Genomic DNA, 15514 nt, shown 5'->3' on the forward strand with positions numbered 1-15514 from the left:
TACTTATTCTGGGCTGTGTTTCCCCTGCTGAATCATCTGCTCCATATTCTTCAGGTCGGGCATTGTTTTCTTTTTTGGAGAAGACTGAGGCAAAGAAGGCATTGAGGAGTTCTGCGCTTTCTCTGTCCCCTGTTCGCATTTCTTTCCCCTGTTCTTATCTTCTCCCCACTTCTCTGACCCCACTGTTTCCTTGTTCTTCCTTTTGCTACAGACATACCCATAAAAGCCCTTTTTGTTGCTTTTAGCAAGCCTGAGTTCATTCTGTGCTTTAGCTTTTCTGACTTCGTCTCTACATGTGCTGGCTATTTGTTTGAATTCCTCTCTGGTGATTTCCCCCCTTTTCCATTTTTGTACATATCCCTTTTAAATCTTAACTCAGTTAAAAGTTCTTTAGATAGCCACCCTGGCTTCTTTAGGCACCTTCCATGTTTCCGTCTCATTGGTATTGCCTGAAGTTGTGCTTTTAATATCTTTCTTTTAACAAACTCCCAACCATCATGAACTCCCTTCCCTTTTAGTATTTTTGTCCATGGGATCTCACCCAGCGTTTCCCTAAGTTTTCTGAAGTTGGCTTTCTTAAAGTCTAGGATTTGAGTCTTAGTATGCTTGGTTGCTCCTTTCCGATGTATAATAAACTCCAGAAGAGCATGATCACTCCCACCTAATGATCCTGCCCCTTCTACCCCACTAACCAGGTCATCACTATTGGTTAGGACCAGATCTAAAATGGCTGATCCTCTGGCGATCTCCAGCATCAGCAGGTAAAGACGGTGGGAACATGTGGAAGGTCTTCCCTGCAGATGATGGAGCAGGCTTGTTCCCTGGTGCTCCAGAGGGGAAGGCAAGAGCCAATTGATGGGAATTTCAGAGGTGGAGATTTCAGCTCAGTATTCAGAGGAGCTTCCAAATGGCCCGAGCTATTCAAAAACACAGCAAATGCCTCAAGAGGTGTTGGGATTTTCATTGCTAGACCTATTTAAGCAGAGGCTGGACAGCCACCTGTCAGGGATGCTGTAGTTGCATCCTGTATTGCAGATCCTGCAGTGAGAAGAGGGTTACACTGGATGATCTCCAAGGTCCTTCCTGGCTGTATAATTCTGTGAATCCACTGGGAAACCCTGGAGAGGCCCTACCACTCATTGCAGGCAATAAGGAGTTTGATGGACCAATGGTATGTCTCGGTAAGACAGCTTTCTATGGATGCTCACTTGAATTCCCACTTACTTACAAAAGAATAATTTTAAAAGACCCAAGACTCTGAATGCTAAGGTCCCAGAGCAGGTTACAACACTGCACTGGCTACCAGTTAGGTTCTGGACCCAATTCAGAGTGCAGGTTTCGACCTATAAAATCTTATGCAGCTCAAGACCCCCATAGCTCAAGGACCGCCTCTCCCCATATGTAACAACCTGGAGCTGCCATCATTATCTGAGCACTTTGTTTGTGTGTCCCCTTCTCGGGAGGTCTGGATGGTAGCGAAACAAGAAGAGTGGGTGGCTTCCCACTTGTGGAACGCTCTCCCTGAGCAATCTCACTTGGCACCATCATTACATATCTCTAGGCACCAGGGGAAAGGATTCAGATTTAACCAGGCCTTTTGGCTTTTAAGTATTGATGGCCTTTTTGCATTGGGGGGGGGGTGTTTTAATGTAGTGGTTGTTGCTGTTGTTGGCTAGTCTTCATGTATGTGTTTGTTTTCTTTCTTAAAATATTGTAAGTCATTTTGCGATTTCTAATGGCAAAAAGTTACTAATAAATTTAATCAATCAATCACAATAACAATAGTAATCTAAAATACAAGGGATGCTCGTGTTGCGAACGTGATCCATGCGGGAGGCATGTTCGCAACCCACAGTGTTCTCAACCCGCAGCGGCACGTCTGCACACGCACAGCTCGTGATTCAGCGCTTCTGCGCATGCGCAAAGCGTGATTTAGGATTTCTGCGCAAGCACGTGTGCTGAAACCCAGAAGTAACCTGTTCTGGTATTTCCAGGTTCCACGCGGTGCGCAACCCGAAAACACGCAACCTGAAGCGTCTGTAACCCGAGGTATGACTGTACAACAATGTCTTAGCCCGTCCCTGAGGAACATGTTTTGCACTTTTGTCACAGGTAAAGGTAAATGTAAAGGACCCCTGGACGGTTAAGTCCAGTCAAAGTTGACTATGGGGTACAGAGTTCATCTCGCTTTCAGGCTGAGGGAGCTGGTGTTTGTCCACAGACAGCTTTCTGGGTCATGTGGCCAGCAGGACTAAACCGCTACTAGCACATGGAGGGTCGTGATGAGTGCCAGAGCGCACAGAAACACCGTTTACAGATCCCTCATCTAGAAGAGATAAATAGGGCTTGATAGAGTCAAGGGGTGAGACTACAGTTCTATAAACCAGCTAACTTGATATATGGACTTAAAAACCTAAAAGGAGATCTTCAGGATCCAGACAAGGGCTCATCTGGCTCATAGTGGACATCCAGATGCCGCAATAGGAAACCCACAAGCAAGGCCAGATGCAGAGCAGCACCGCATAAGATGCATTGGGAGCAACATTCCCCCACCTCCTTAAAAAGGGAAACCATCAGAATACACAAAGCTTCAAACCTTTAGGTCTGTGAAGATGGTGGCTGCATCTCAAGGGTCAGACTACAACTCCCTTGATCCGGACTTAGTAAAGGTAAAGGGACCCCTGACCAGTAGGTCCAGTCGTGACCGACTCTGGGGTTGCAGCGCTCATCTCGCGTTATTGGCCGAGGGAGCCGGCATACAGCTTCCAGGTCATGTGGCCAGCATGAGAAAGCCGCTTCTGGCGAACCAGAGCAGCACATGGAAACGCCGTTTACCTTCCTGCCACCTATTTATCTACTTGCACTTTGACGTGCTTTCAGGAGCAGGGACCAAACAACGGGATCTCACCCCATAACGGGGATTCGAACCGCCAACCTTCTGATCGACAAGCCCTAGGCTTTGTGGTTTAACCCACTGCGCCACCCGCTATCTGGACTTACAAGTCTTTAAATCATCTAAATGTGCCCTGCATTTCCCTTTAATGAAAACAGAACATTTTAGAGCCAGCTACTTGTCTCAATGGTTAAGTATAATTGTTTAATTCACACTGAAATGGAGAATGCCTGTGTGTATTTAACTAGAATCCTAGAATCCTAGAGTTGGAAGAGACCACAAGGGCCATCCAGTCCAACCCCCTGCCGAGCAGGAAACACCATCAAAGCATTCTTGACATATGCCTGTCAAGCCTCTGCTTAAAGACCTCCAAAGAAGGAGACTCCACCACACTCCTTGGGAGCAAATTCCACTGCCGAAGACTCCGTAGAAGCTAAAGAAGAGCAAAAGAGCTTGCTGAGCTGGTCTTCATTATTAACTGTTATTGTTCTCTGGTAGTTCTGATGAGGTGTTTAACTTTAGAAAACATGAGAGGTTGCTGAATCGCAAATCACCATCTTGGAAGGGTGGTAGCTGGAGTCTTTTCCCCCAGGCTCTGTGGAAGCTCTTCAGGTTCACATAGACCTTAGGCTGCAATGGAGGCTGGACTCAGATAAAGACCGAGTTTTGATCTCAGTCCTTTTAAAACAAGTTATTTCTAAGATAAGCACAAGTCTTATGGAATTATGTGGATGCATATTTGATGTTTTTGTTTTGTTTTGAGAAAGTTCTGCATGTAAAATTTTGAATAATAGCTAATGGGTTTGGACAATGTTTCCTTCCAAAAAGAGTCAGTTTTATGCATTCAGTCGTTTCAAGCTGCACAATATTAATATTTGCAATTAAAACTGTCAGTAGCAATAAGATCTGCCTTTATTGGGTTGTGATGTCAAGCAATGCCAAACAGCATGCCAAATGCAGATAGATTGTGCATATGTGCACAATTGCAGGTGGAAGATATTTTTCTTTGTTTGTTATATTGGCCCTTATATGCTGACCCAAAAACCTTTTGTTTGTTCAATGAAGCAATGATCCTCTGATAGAGCAGGTTCAGCGGTTATTGAAATACAGGTGACTCCTCACTTATGCAGGGATTGCGTTCTGGGCCCCCGCAAGCATAAGCAAAATGCACATAAGTGGGGAGCCCCCTGTGATACAACTTCCCACCGAACAGCTGTTGTTGTGGGGGGTAGTGGAGCAGCAGCAAGAACTCCCATTTTGGATCCCTTGAGATCTTTTCTTTTTTACAGCTTTAAAAAACTTTATTTCTGGGCTTTGGGCTCATTGACATCCTCTTCTTCAGGCTCTGTGGAGGGTCTCTTCACAAGCCTGTGGGATGTGGAACACATAACAGTCATGTACTGTACAACATTCCTAGAATGGACATGCTAGGAGGTGCTTTGTACCAGCCAGGAGAAAACTTATTGCTTCCTGCTGAGCTGGGACAAACTTCCTCTGCATGTGACTAGAGAGTAGGTGTAGCCTAATCTGGGCAAGAAGGGGCACACGCTCTTCTCTTGCTCTCTTCTCCTCCGTTCTGTTTCTCTCTGGGTGTGAGTAGAAGTGACTGCCCATTCACAGTCACTTAGGCATTAACTCCCTTATGGGATAGTTCCACATCTGTAGTTTTGTATCCTAAGTCTGCCTTCAGGGATCTAACTGTGAACTGAATGATTGTGAGTAAACTACTTTTATATTGACTTTAATAAGATTGTCGTGTCTATTCTTTTTAAGAGGGACAAGAAGGGATCTTACCAGGAATCTTATATAGAGAGGCTCAGATGAGCCTGCAACAAGCTAACTGCTGTGCAAATTTAAGAAGGGGGAATGTTTAAACTCTGCTAAGATATAGAATTAGGAAGGATATCATTAAACAATATATCCTCTCCTGCCTCCCTGAACATTCCCACAAAGCCATGAGGACTTTCCAGCTCTCTCCTGCTATGTCAGCTTTATTGAATTATTTGCAGGACCTAGGGCAACAACCATGACATCTGTTACTGGAAAAGGAAGGGAGGGAAGTTCCAGGGTTAAAAATTAGAGTAACCTTTAGCTTGCCTTTCAGTTTAGCTCACTTCTGGGACCTGGAGATCATGATGCAAGAAATAACTAACTCCTTCCCAAATGCAGTGTGGAATCCAAGGACTGCAAAGCTCTTGAACCCAGCTGTGTAGGCATAGCGCCTTTTCCCATAAAGCACAATTGCTGAAAAATGCCGTAAGATGCAACCACCTCTCTCTCTCTCTCTCTCTCTCTCTCTCTCTCTCTCTCTCTCTCTCTCTCTCTCTCTCTCTCTCTCTCTCTCTCTCTCTCTCCTGCATTGCTTAGTCACTGCAGCACAGAATGGACTTGCAGACACCAGGCAAGCTGTGGTGACTCCCCAGGATCCACAGGGGTAGCAGATCCTGATGCAGAGATTTACTCTCCCCTTGTTTCTGATGTAGATCTGCCCTCACTCCTTCTCCCCCACCCAATACCTACCAGGACCGGATTAACTGCCTTCTGCCCTCAGGTGGATGGAGGATCCTGTCCCACTGCCAGTGTTAAGTAAGACCCAACTGCCCAATCCACTCAGCTTTGGGAGTGAAATGGGAACATGCCCCACAGAACTTGGCTGGAGAAAATTGGGAAACTTGCTCAGGGTGGTTGTGTTTTGGTTCACGTATTGTGTTGGAAAATGCAATTTTGGCATGTTCACTTTTAAAAGTGAACTTAATATAATTTCTCCCTCCTCCCTAGTCCGGCAATGTCCAGAGGGCTCCACATTCTCCACTTGAGGACTCTTCAGCAACCCCCATGGAGCAAACAGGGGTGGGAGCCACGGAAAAGCCCAGCTCTGCTTGGGACTTGTCTTGCAGCAAAGTGACAGCCTCCAGCAGCAGAAAACCAGGATTGATGATAAGGTGGAGGGAAGCAGACCTGATAAGGAAGAGTCCAGGAGGAATACTGTCAGGTAGCAGAGCAGCTGGTGGAACCCCATTGTCCCTGGGTCTTTTATAAAAAAACATATGCCAATAGGACCTGCACGGCACTGGAAGACCATGGCAAACTGCAGGGACCCTGGTGACCCTTTCCCAGGAAGTCTTGGGGGAAGGACCCTGGCCCAGTGGCAGAGCATCTCCTTTGTACACCAAAGGCCACAAGTTCCACCCCAGACATCTCAGAGAGATGTAGGAGCAGCTGGACATGGAGGATGGAGCTATTTTTTAATGGACACGAATCACCCCAGTCTCAGATAAGCCAACAGGTGCAATGTTAACCAAGCCAGTTGCTATGGCAACGGCCCAGTGCCCTCTATAGATGATTAAGGGATATCAGAGCAGCAGTCTGGTCTCTTGAGCTCACTGGCCAGTCAGTGAGTCTCTCTGTGAGTCGGCGTCTGCGCTACATCTTGAAGCTGGAACAACAGGGTGACCACAGGAGGGGAGAAGGCTGCTCTTTGCTCAAATCCAGCTTGCAGGTTTCCTTGGGGGCATCTGGTTGGCCACTGTGAGAAGAGGAGGCTGGACCAGCTGGACCCCTTTGGCCGCATCCAGCAGATGCTCTGCTTTGGTTCTTAAGAAAAGGTTTCCAGAGCTGCATCTCTTATTGTTTCACTTTCTTTCACTAGCAGCAGCAGAAGGAAAAGAGGCTTCCTCCTGCCTGCCTCTGCTTGCAAGCAAGAGGGGAGGAAAGGGGTGTTTGATTCCCTGTGATCTGAAGGGAGGGAACTGGAGGACAGGCAGACTTGGAACTCTGGGTCCAGCATGTGGCACAAACAAGATGTTAAGCCCTCTTGCACAACAACAGCATGGGGTTCGCAAGCAAACCCAACACATTCCCACTTCCTAACCTGATGCCTCTGGGAAGCCTGTCAGGGCAACGGCCCTCTCCACCTGAGGTCCCCACAGACTCGTATCCAGAGCCATGCTCCCTGTGAACGCTGGGAGATTCAGGACAGATAAAAGGAAGTCCATCTGCACACAGTGCAGTTAAACCATGGAACTCACTCCCACAAAATGCAGTAAAGAGGATTAGACAAATTCATGGAGATTTCTGACTTTGGGTTGAACAAGATGACCCTCGGCTTTCCTCCCAATTCTATCTCGTTGGCCACTGTGGGAACAGGATGCTGGACTAGAAGGGCCCCACTGGCCTGATCCAGCAGGCTTCTCTTAGGTGCTTAAATCTAGAGGTAGCATTTAGCCACAATGACTAAATAATAAGGCCACTGATGGCCTTATTATTTACTGTACTTATTTGTACTCTGTATTAATTTTATTAACTATTAATCCCACTCTAAAGCCCAAAAATGCTCCCTCAGCAACTTACACATTGCTTTATTATTATTATTATTATTATTATTATTATTATTATTATTATTATTAATGGCCCTTACCCTCAGGCTTATTTTTTTTTAACACAACACAGAAGGAAAATGGATGAGGAGGATGGAGAACAAATCACAGACTTGCAGAGTTGGAAGGGACTTCCGAGGCTCATCTAGTCCAACCCCCTGCAGTGCAGGAATCTCAGCTAAAGAATTCCTGGCAGAAAACCATCCAACCTCTGCTTAAAAACCTCCAGTGAAGGAGAGTTCTTCCTGATGTTTAGTCAGGAAGCCATCCATCCTACTCTTTGGAGCAATAGAAAACAAGCTTGCTCCATCATCCATTTCACAGCTGTTCAGATATTTGAAGGTGCCTATAATAGCACCTTCATGAATTTTTCTTATCTTCCCTTAAATCAAGTTGCTAAGTTCCCATGATTGGGATTCTAGACGCTGCTCCCCCCCCCCAAAAAAAGCTGGCACCTCTAAGTAGCACAGCAGCACCCACTGTCCCTCACATTCTCCAGCCTCCGGCCAGCCCTATAGCTTCAATTTGAGTTGTGGATATTTTTGGATACAGTATTTTTTTATATGGATTGAAAAGTAAGGAGCAGAGGGCTTTTAAATAATGTTTAGAGAGTGCTCCCCACTTTACATGATTTCACTTTTGCACAGGGGGCCAGAAATGTAACCCCCACGTAAGTGGGGAGTTGCCTGTAGTCTATTGCCAGAGCAACACCTGCTCTTCTGCTCTTAAATGCCACCTCTGCAGGGAGCTAACCATGGTCCTGTTCTCCTGCAAACTACCCTGGACTCCATCGAAGCTTGTCCTCTGCAAACCTCCAACCTGGAGAAGGTCAACTTCTCTGGAGCGAGACTGCGTGCGTGTTGCTTGGTGAAATTGCAGCAGTGGTTGTCGTGACATCGTAGTCAGGGGTAGGTGATGCTTCAGTGCTCTGCATGTCTCTCTCTCTCTCCAGGGTTAGAAGAGCTGTAATATATGGGGCAACTTGCATGCCCCCGACCCCTAATGTTGCTGGATGTTGCTCCCATTGGCCCTGAACACTGGTCACACTTGCTGGGGCTATTAGAAGTTGTAGCTCAACAACATCAGAGGGCCACAAGTTCCACCTCTGTGAATGAAGCTTTGTGAATCCCAGCTCAGAATCCCAGCCATCGTGTCAGAAGCTGGGTCTGATGATACAGAGGACAGGGAAGGGAACATAATCAGAGATGGCTGCCTGCCTTCCAGTGTGGCAGCTGGCAGGGTTAAAATATGAGGTGGAGTTGTCAAGTTCCTCATAGCAACTTAGTTACACAGCAGCTGAAGGGGACGTTGCCAGGGTCCTGCCCTGCTGCTAGCAAAAATCCACCGAGAAATCCATCCCTCCTAGAAACGCACACTTCTGTAAGGGATGCTTATTTGGAAGACTGGTTGGATCAGGGCTGTAGAACTCTGGCCCTCCAGATGTTATCATTAACGTCACCATCATCTATATATATAAAAATGTAGGCATTGCGTGCACAGAGGTCACAGCCTTTCTCCGTAACCGCTGAACCGTAATGTAACAAATTTGGCCACAACGTACCTTGCTCATCAGGGAGGGATCTGGCATTAAAAAAATCCAAAAAAACACACCTTTCACACCTAAAATAATGATTAAACACAAAAAGTGGCGCCCAAATTAGACATCACCACCAGAAGCTCTGAAAACTCCAGCAGCATCCAATAGAAAGGCAGATCGCACCCTGCTGCCTCCAAAGCTGTGCTGCCAGATGACATCACAAAATTCCACAGCAACCAACTGAAAACAGTCCTTTTGCAGCAACAAGGCCCAACTTTTTCAATAGGCCGCAGCATTGCCAGCAGGAAAAACAAGGCCCAACATTGCCAAGTGGAGGTAGGGGCCTGCCTGGGGGTGGGGTGGGGGGGCCGAATAGGCCGCAGCATAGAATCAACTGAATATGGGCCTTTTACAGGGCCGTGCCTTTGGGTAGAATAAATGTTATTTCACACAACACACGTGGGTAGGGGAGTCAGGGTTGGGACAGGGCAAAATTTTCCAAATTCGCGCATTGTGGGAATGAATGTGTGCAAAAATGAACGGGTCACCGGGGGGGGGGTGGACGGAGGAGAGGAGGGAAATCACAGGGATAAGCCGGGGTGGGGGGAAGAGGGGGCATAATAGGTCATGGATCAGGACAGAGTTGGGGGATTCACAGGGATGAGGGGGGGATTCACAGGGATAAGCCAGGGGTGTGGAGAGGAGTGGGGGAATCACAGGGATACGTCATGGATCGGCACAGGGTAGGGGAAATCACACAAATAACCCACAGCAACGCATGGCAGGGCCAGCTAGTTATTTATTAAATTTGTATACCGCCCTTCATCTGAAGATCATAGGGTGGTTTACAACATAAAAAACGAAAACACAGAATACCCTGTATACCCATCATGTTGTTGGACCCAGTGGCGAAGAGCAGGTGGGGCAGGCAGCCGGGATGGCGCCCCTGGGAGCGCGCTGCCTGGGGTGCCGCGCCCCCGCCGCCCCTATCTTCCTACGCTGCTGGTTGGACCCCCGACTCCCATCATTCCTGACCATTGCCCATGGTGGCTCAGATTTGTGGATGCTGGAGACCAACAATATCCTATACCAGGGGTGGGGTGGGGGTTCAGCTTGAGGGTCACATTGCCTTCTGGACAACTTTCCAGGGGCCACATGCCATGCAAAGGTAGCAGAGCGACCCAGGAACATTTGTGAGGGTTGATGGGGGTTGCATTGTAGCAACATCCAAAGAGCCATGGGCAGTGGCAGACCTTGGTGCTATGTGTGTGATGCCAAAATTGGGAACCCTGGCCTCTAGTCTTCCATTCTACATCCTAGTTGTGGCCCCCATGAGCTTCTGTGCCCAGTGCAACTGAACCTAAATCTGCCTCTGCCAGAGGTTGCCCATCACTGTCTTAGAATCCAAAGTGTGCAATCTCTTTGGGAGACGATTTGAGGTTTGTTTGCTGGCTTAAGTGTCTGGCCCTCATGGTTACAGAAGTTTGAAACTCTGCTTTCGGAACGAGCTAAATGATTGGAAACAGGAGCACAAGTAGAAGGAAGCTTGTTTTTCCAGAGGCCTCGTGCATCAGAGGTCTAGGCATAAGCAGTGTTGTGTTTTGACTGGGACAGGAAATTCATGTTGCAGAACTGGTGCACATTGGGTCTGCCTCGTTTATGAAAATGGCATGGAAATCACAATGCTGACATAAGAACATTGTCAAAACAAAATAAAAAAATCCTTCCAGTAAAAAAGGATTTTTTTTATTTTGTTTTGACTGCGTCAGACCAACACGGCTACCTACCTATATTAAGTAAGCTTCTCTGCATTTTTCAGCAGCAGGAGTTGCTGACTCCAGGCTTAAACAACACTCTGGTACCACAAGAAACTCTGGAGTAAGTCCAAGCCAGGCTTGGTTTCCTTTCCATGCTGTAATTTGTTCTCAATATTTCCCTGAGAAAACAAAGCCCACGCACCAGGCCAATTTATCAGCCAGCAAGTGCTGACAGTAACTCCCCCCCCCCTTTACTTTGACATCCCCCCAATCAGCCAAGGACGGGCACCTGCCGGGAAGCAAGTTATACCTACAGACATGTACATCCATCCCTCTTCCCAGAATCCTGTCTTGTAGGCACAATTGTGAAGTAGCTTTGAATAACAAGAGGTCACACTCCACCCGTAGCTCCTTGCTCCTGTCGCTGCTCCCTTTCCTGCGTTTGCCCACTCCCACCCCACCTGCCCATGTGACTCGGACTTCCAACTTTTTGCAAATGAAAACAGGGACACTCCTTAACTTCGACATCATTCTTCCCACAGCAAGGACCTGCTTTCCAACCTCTGGTTCATCGGCTGGATGTGACTGCAGCTCATCCCTATCTGGCCGGAGGCCTCCCATCACTGCCCCCCAACCACCACCCCTTGGGCTTTACAGGGGGCATCCTTCTCTTGGGCAAAACCTCCAGGATCAGGATCCCCCTTCAGCCCCATGCAGCACAGCCAATGGTCAGGGGAGATGGGAGACCCAACAAAATCTGGGGGACATGGGTTTGGGGAATGCTGATCAAAGCAACTTCCAAATCTGAACAAGTGCAGTTAGGTTCCCTCCTGGGTTTTCCTTCCTTTTCACTTAAATAGCTGGTTTCACCAGCCAGTTTCCTCTCCCCCCTCTCTGCCCCTCCTTCTTACTGACCACACCTGCTCAGAACCCACATTTGGGGAGGATTCAGACGCTGCAACACCTTCTGCAAGGGTGAGAGAACACACACTTGAATATGCATGACTCTGCTTGGTGATGATTGCCATGCCCGCAGGAAATGCAAAATGTGCTTACAGATAAAGCACATGCTCTGCATGCAGAGCCCCAGGTTCAATCATATGCAGTTAGAACAGGGGTGGCTAAGCTGCAGCCTTCCAGTGGCTGCTGAACTACAACTCCTGTCATCCCTGGGCATGCTGGCCAAGCACATCTGGCTAGTGAACCTGTGACCCTCCAGATGTGGTTTGACTCTCAAATCCATCAGCCCCAGGGACTGTCAAGGCCACAGGCTCCCTGAGTTAGATGGCTCTCAAGTGGGACAGCTGGGAATGACCACTCTTTAATGAGAATATATGAAATGGCCTTATTGTCAACACTGATTGGCAGCAGCTCTCCAGGGCTTATGGCAGGAGGCATCCTTGGTCCTACCTGGAGATTGAACCTGGCACCTTGGGCAGGCAAAGCAGACACTCCACCATGGAACTACTACCCTTATGGAGACCCTACCAATCCAGAGTCCACAATAGTGGGCCACAGGGAAGGCATTTCAGTATGTCCAAGTGCCTCTTAGAAGCGGTAGAATGCACATTGATAACATGGGGGCAGGGAGAGGCATGCATGGTGTTTGGCTGAAGTTCGGCTGTGTGTCTCCAACTCACTTCATGCTCTCAGGAACCCTGAAAAGTTCACAGAATCATAGAATTATATAGAGTTGGAAGGGAATCGAAGGGTCATGTAATCCCTGCAATGTGCATGCTTTGGATGTGGGTGGGGAACTTATCTGACACATGGGATTCTCCCCAGCCTCCCCTTCTCCCAGCCCCCAGCCCTGCCTTCCTGCATGTATTGCATCCTGGAACTCCCATGCTCTTTTTTTTTTACCCTCTTACTTCTTTGGGTGGAGGATAAAAGTGTGTGTAGAAACCAGCCTCATGTCTCCTCTGCCCTCCTCTGAAATGTGGCCCTTGGGAGCTTGCCCAGAAGGCAATGCAGCCCTTCGGCTGAAATGGCCTCAACATCCCGAGTTCAGGAAGTGTGTGATGATCTTCAAAATGCCAAGGGCGAGTCTCGGGCGTGCAATCCTCCTCCCCAGGCTCTGGGCAAAGGTTCCTCAGCCAGGGCTTGTGCTGGTTGCATTTCCAGCCACAGATCCTGGGAGATGACACAGAGGAATCGAGGGGGAAGACCCACCCTTTCATATCACTAGCCTGAGTACAAAGAGTCAAATGGGATTTTTCCCTCTGCCAAGGCAACACAGCATGTCAACATGTCTGAGCCTTTTTCAGACCATCCTTTGCGCCAGTTCACCATAAACAAAAGTTCCTGCACTCATTTTTAAAAACTAATTAATGACCTTTGAATTTTGCCCCAAAATACGCTTTCAGTAACAAACCAAGCAGAACATAAAAATTGTGGTTCCCAAGTATTGTTTTGATTTTAGAATACAAAATAATAATAATCCTGTAGTTATCTCTGTGGACAGTTTAAAAAAAAATACAAAGGTGCTGATACCTTGTGTGTTTGTGTGATTTCCCAAAAAGATCCATTCTGTTGCACCAAAATTTACATTCCAATCCCTCTCACCACAACCTATTTAGAAAGTACTTGAGTTGTGATAAGCAACAAACAACCCTGATCTCATTCACCAATTCAGTGGGGGACAGGGCACAATTTGGATGAGAAAACTCTAGAAGATAAAGCCTGAGAAGCATTAGAAAACAAATAATAAACTCCAAAATGACAGTTCTGTTTCCAATTCTCGCTTCCTCTGTAAACAATGATGCAGATCAGGAAGTCAGCAAACCCTGAGCAGAGGAAGACAGGATGGTGTGTTCGCTGGAATGTCGTTTTGCTTCTCCGTTCAGTTCGGACGAAGAGAGAAGCTACAACATGGAGCTTTTTGATTGTGTGCATATTGAGGGGCTTTGAAGGCACCCAAGCCCACCTGGCAATGAGGCCTCCACCTCAACCCGCCGCCCCCCATTCCTAAACCCCCTTAAAAGTATAAGCCTGGTTGTATGGTAGGAAGGCACACTTCTCATGCCCAGGCACAGAGGAAAATGCAAGCCCAGCTCATCCTCCTGATGCCAGGCCAATGAGTCCGGAGGTACTAGAGGCTGTCATACATCCGCAAGGTCTTCTCCAGCTGCTGACTGACTCTCTGGTAGAAGACGATCTGTTGCTTGAGGTACGACTGCATCATCCTCTTGAAGTCCAAGACGCGCCTCTCGTGGAAGTGGTTCATCTCTGCCTGCAAGGCAAAGCCCACCACGCGGCAGCGCTTGCGGATCCCATCTGCCTCCTCTTGGTCCATCTTCCCCTCGTCACTCATCCTCTGGCTCTCCTTCACCTTGGCAAAGGCACCTGCCCAGGGGGAGCGGGGCAGAGAGAGACAGCAGACAAAGGCAACACCATTAGATGGAGGGGACCTTGCTCAGAATCCCCAGTGCCCCTGATCAAACCCTAGAAAAAGCATCATTCAGAATAGCAGGTGGCATGACCCACTAAGGAACACAATAAAATTAACACAATAAAATTCAGACCAGTAACAATTGATTGCACATTTATTTAAAATCCAATTGAAGCTATTAAGTTTAATTAATTCAACAAAACTGATGAACACCCAGGCCCAAGGGAAAACCTGAGGTTTACAGAAGCAGGAATGAGAACAGTCTGATAACAGTCCGATGAGGACTGAGTGACCATGCTCAGCGGCTGCAGAATAAACTGGCTGCTCATCCCTCTAGTCAGCGTTTCTCAAATATGGGTCCCCTGCTGTTGTTGGGCTACAACTCCCCTCATCCCTTACCACTGGTCCTGCAATTGCAATTGGATACCTGGCACATTTTTATCAGGGCCAATGAGAGCGAGGTGTGGGGACCTGGTACAGTTTTCTGGTGCCTGACTATCTGGCATGTTTTATGTAATTCTCAACAAAATATATGTCCAATGCATGCACAATCCTGAGTACGGTAATAAGCTTGCAAACGTGTGCTGTGAACGAAGCATTTTCAAGCATTTTCGACTATACGGACATTTGCTTCTGCAATTTGACAGTGTGGCAGCCCAGACACATCTTACTATGCACAGTTGCATTTGTATGTTTTTGTAAGTGAACACTGTGCAAATGCAACAAAGTTGTGTAGTGACATTGTGTTGTGTTACATGTACAAGGCCTGCAAGACAGAGCTGTTCTGCTTGGCCTTTGGACTGACGCAGTCTGACCCCGGGGTTACCCTCCCCTAAGGTTTTATCTTACTTGTAGATTTTTAATTTTAAAATTGAATTTTAACATTGTATTAATCTGCATTTTAATTGAATTGTTTCTTTTATACCCGCATCGATATTTTTGTTGTTAGCCGCCCGTCTTGACTGGGAAGGGCAGGGTATAAATAAAATAATAATAATTATAATTATAATAGTTATAATTATAATTATAATAATTATACAGGTTTGACATTTAAAGTACTATATATTCAGGTGTATAAGACGACTTTTGAACCCAGGAAAATCTTTCCAAATATATAATAATAATAATAATAATAATAATAATAATAATAATAATAATAATAATAATAATAATTTATTATTTATACCCCGCCCATCTGGCTGGGCTTCCCCTGCCACTCTGGGCGGCTTCCAACAAACATTAAAATACATCAAATATCACAGATTAAAAACTTCCCTAAACAGGGCTGCCTTTAGGTATTTTCTAAATGTCAGGTAGTTGTTTATCTCTCTGACCTCTGATGAGAGGGTGTTCCACAGGGCGGGCGCCACCACCAAGAAGGCCCTCTGCCTGGTTCCCTGTAGCTTTGCTTCTCGCAGTGAGGGAACCACCAGAAGGACCTCGGCGCTGGACTTCAGTGTCTGGGCAGGACAATGGGGGTGGAGACGCTCCTTCAGGTATACAGGACCGAGGCTGTTTAGGGCTTTCAAGGTCAGCACCAACACTTTGAACTGTGCTCGG

The 15514-nt window shown here is 47.1% G+C and overlaps 1 protein-coding gene across 2 annotated transcripts in view; it reads right to left on the minus strand.

Moving 5' to 3' along the window:
• SNX33 (sorting nexin 33) overlaps positions 1–15514 on the minus strand; it is a 75644-nt gene that overhangs the window by 31638 nt on the left and 28492 nt on the right. The window contains exon 2 of one of the 2 annotated variants that reach the window (XM_035138151.2): positions 9593–13908. The exons of the other annotated variant lie outside the window; for it this stretch is intronic. Within the exon in view, the coding sequence (XP_034994042.1) occupies positions 13655–13908 (254 nt within the window). The 3' untranslated portion in view covers positions 9593–13654. Of the gene's footprint in view, positions 1–9592; positions 13909–15514 lie in introns of those variants that run through there. 2 annotated transcript variants of the gene reach the window in all.

Source organism: Zootoca vivipara, chromosome 14, assembly GCF_963506605.1.
Source record: "Zootoca vivipara chromosome 14, rZooViv1.1, whole genome shotgun sequence".
NCBI classification, from domain to species: Eukaryota; Metazoa; Chordata; class Lepidosauria; order Squamata; family Lacertidae; genus Zootoca; species Zootoca vivipara.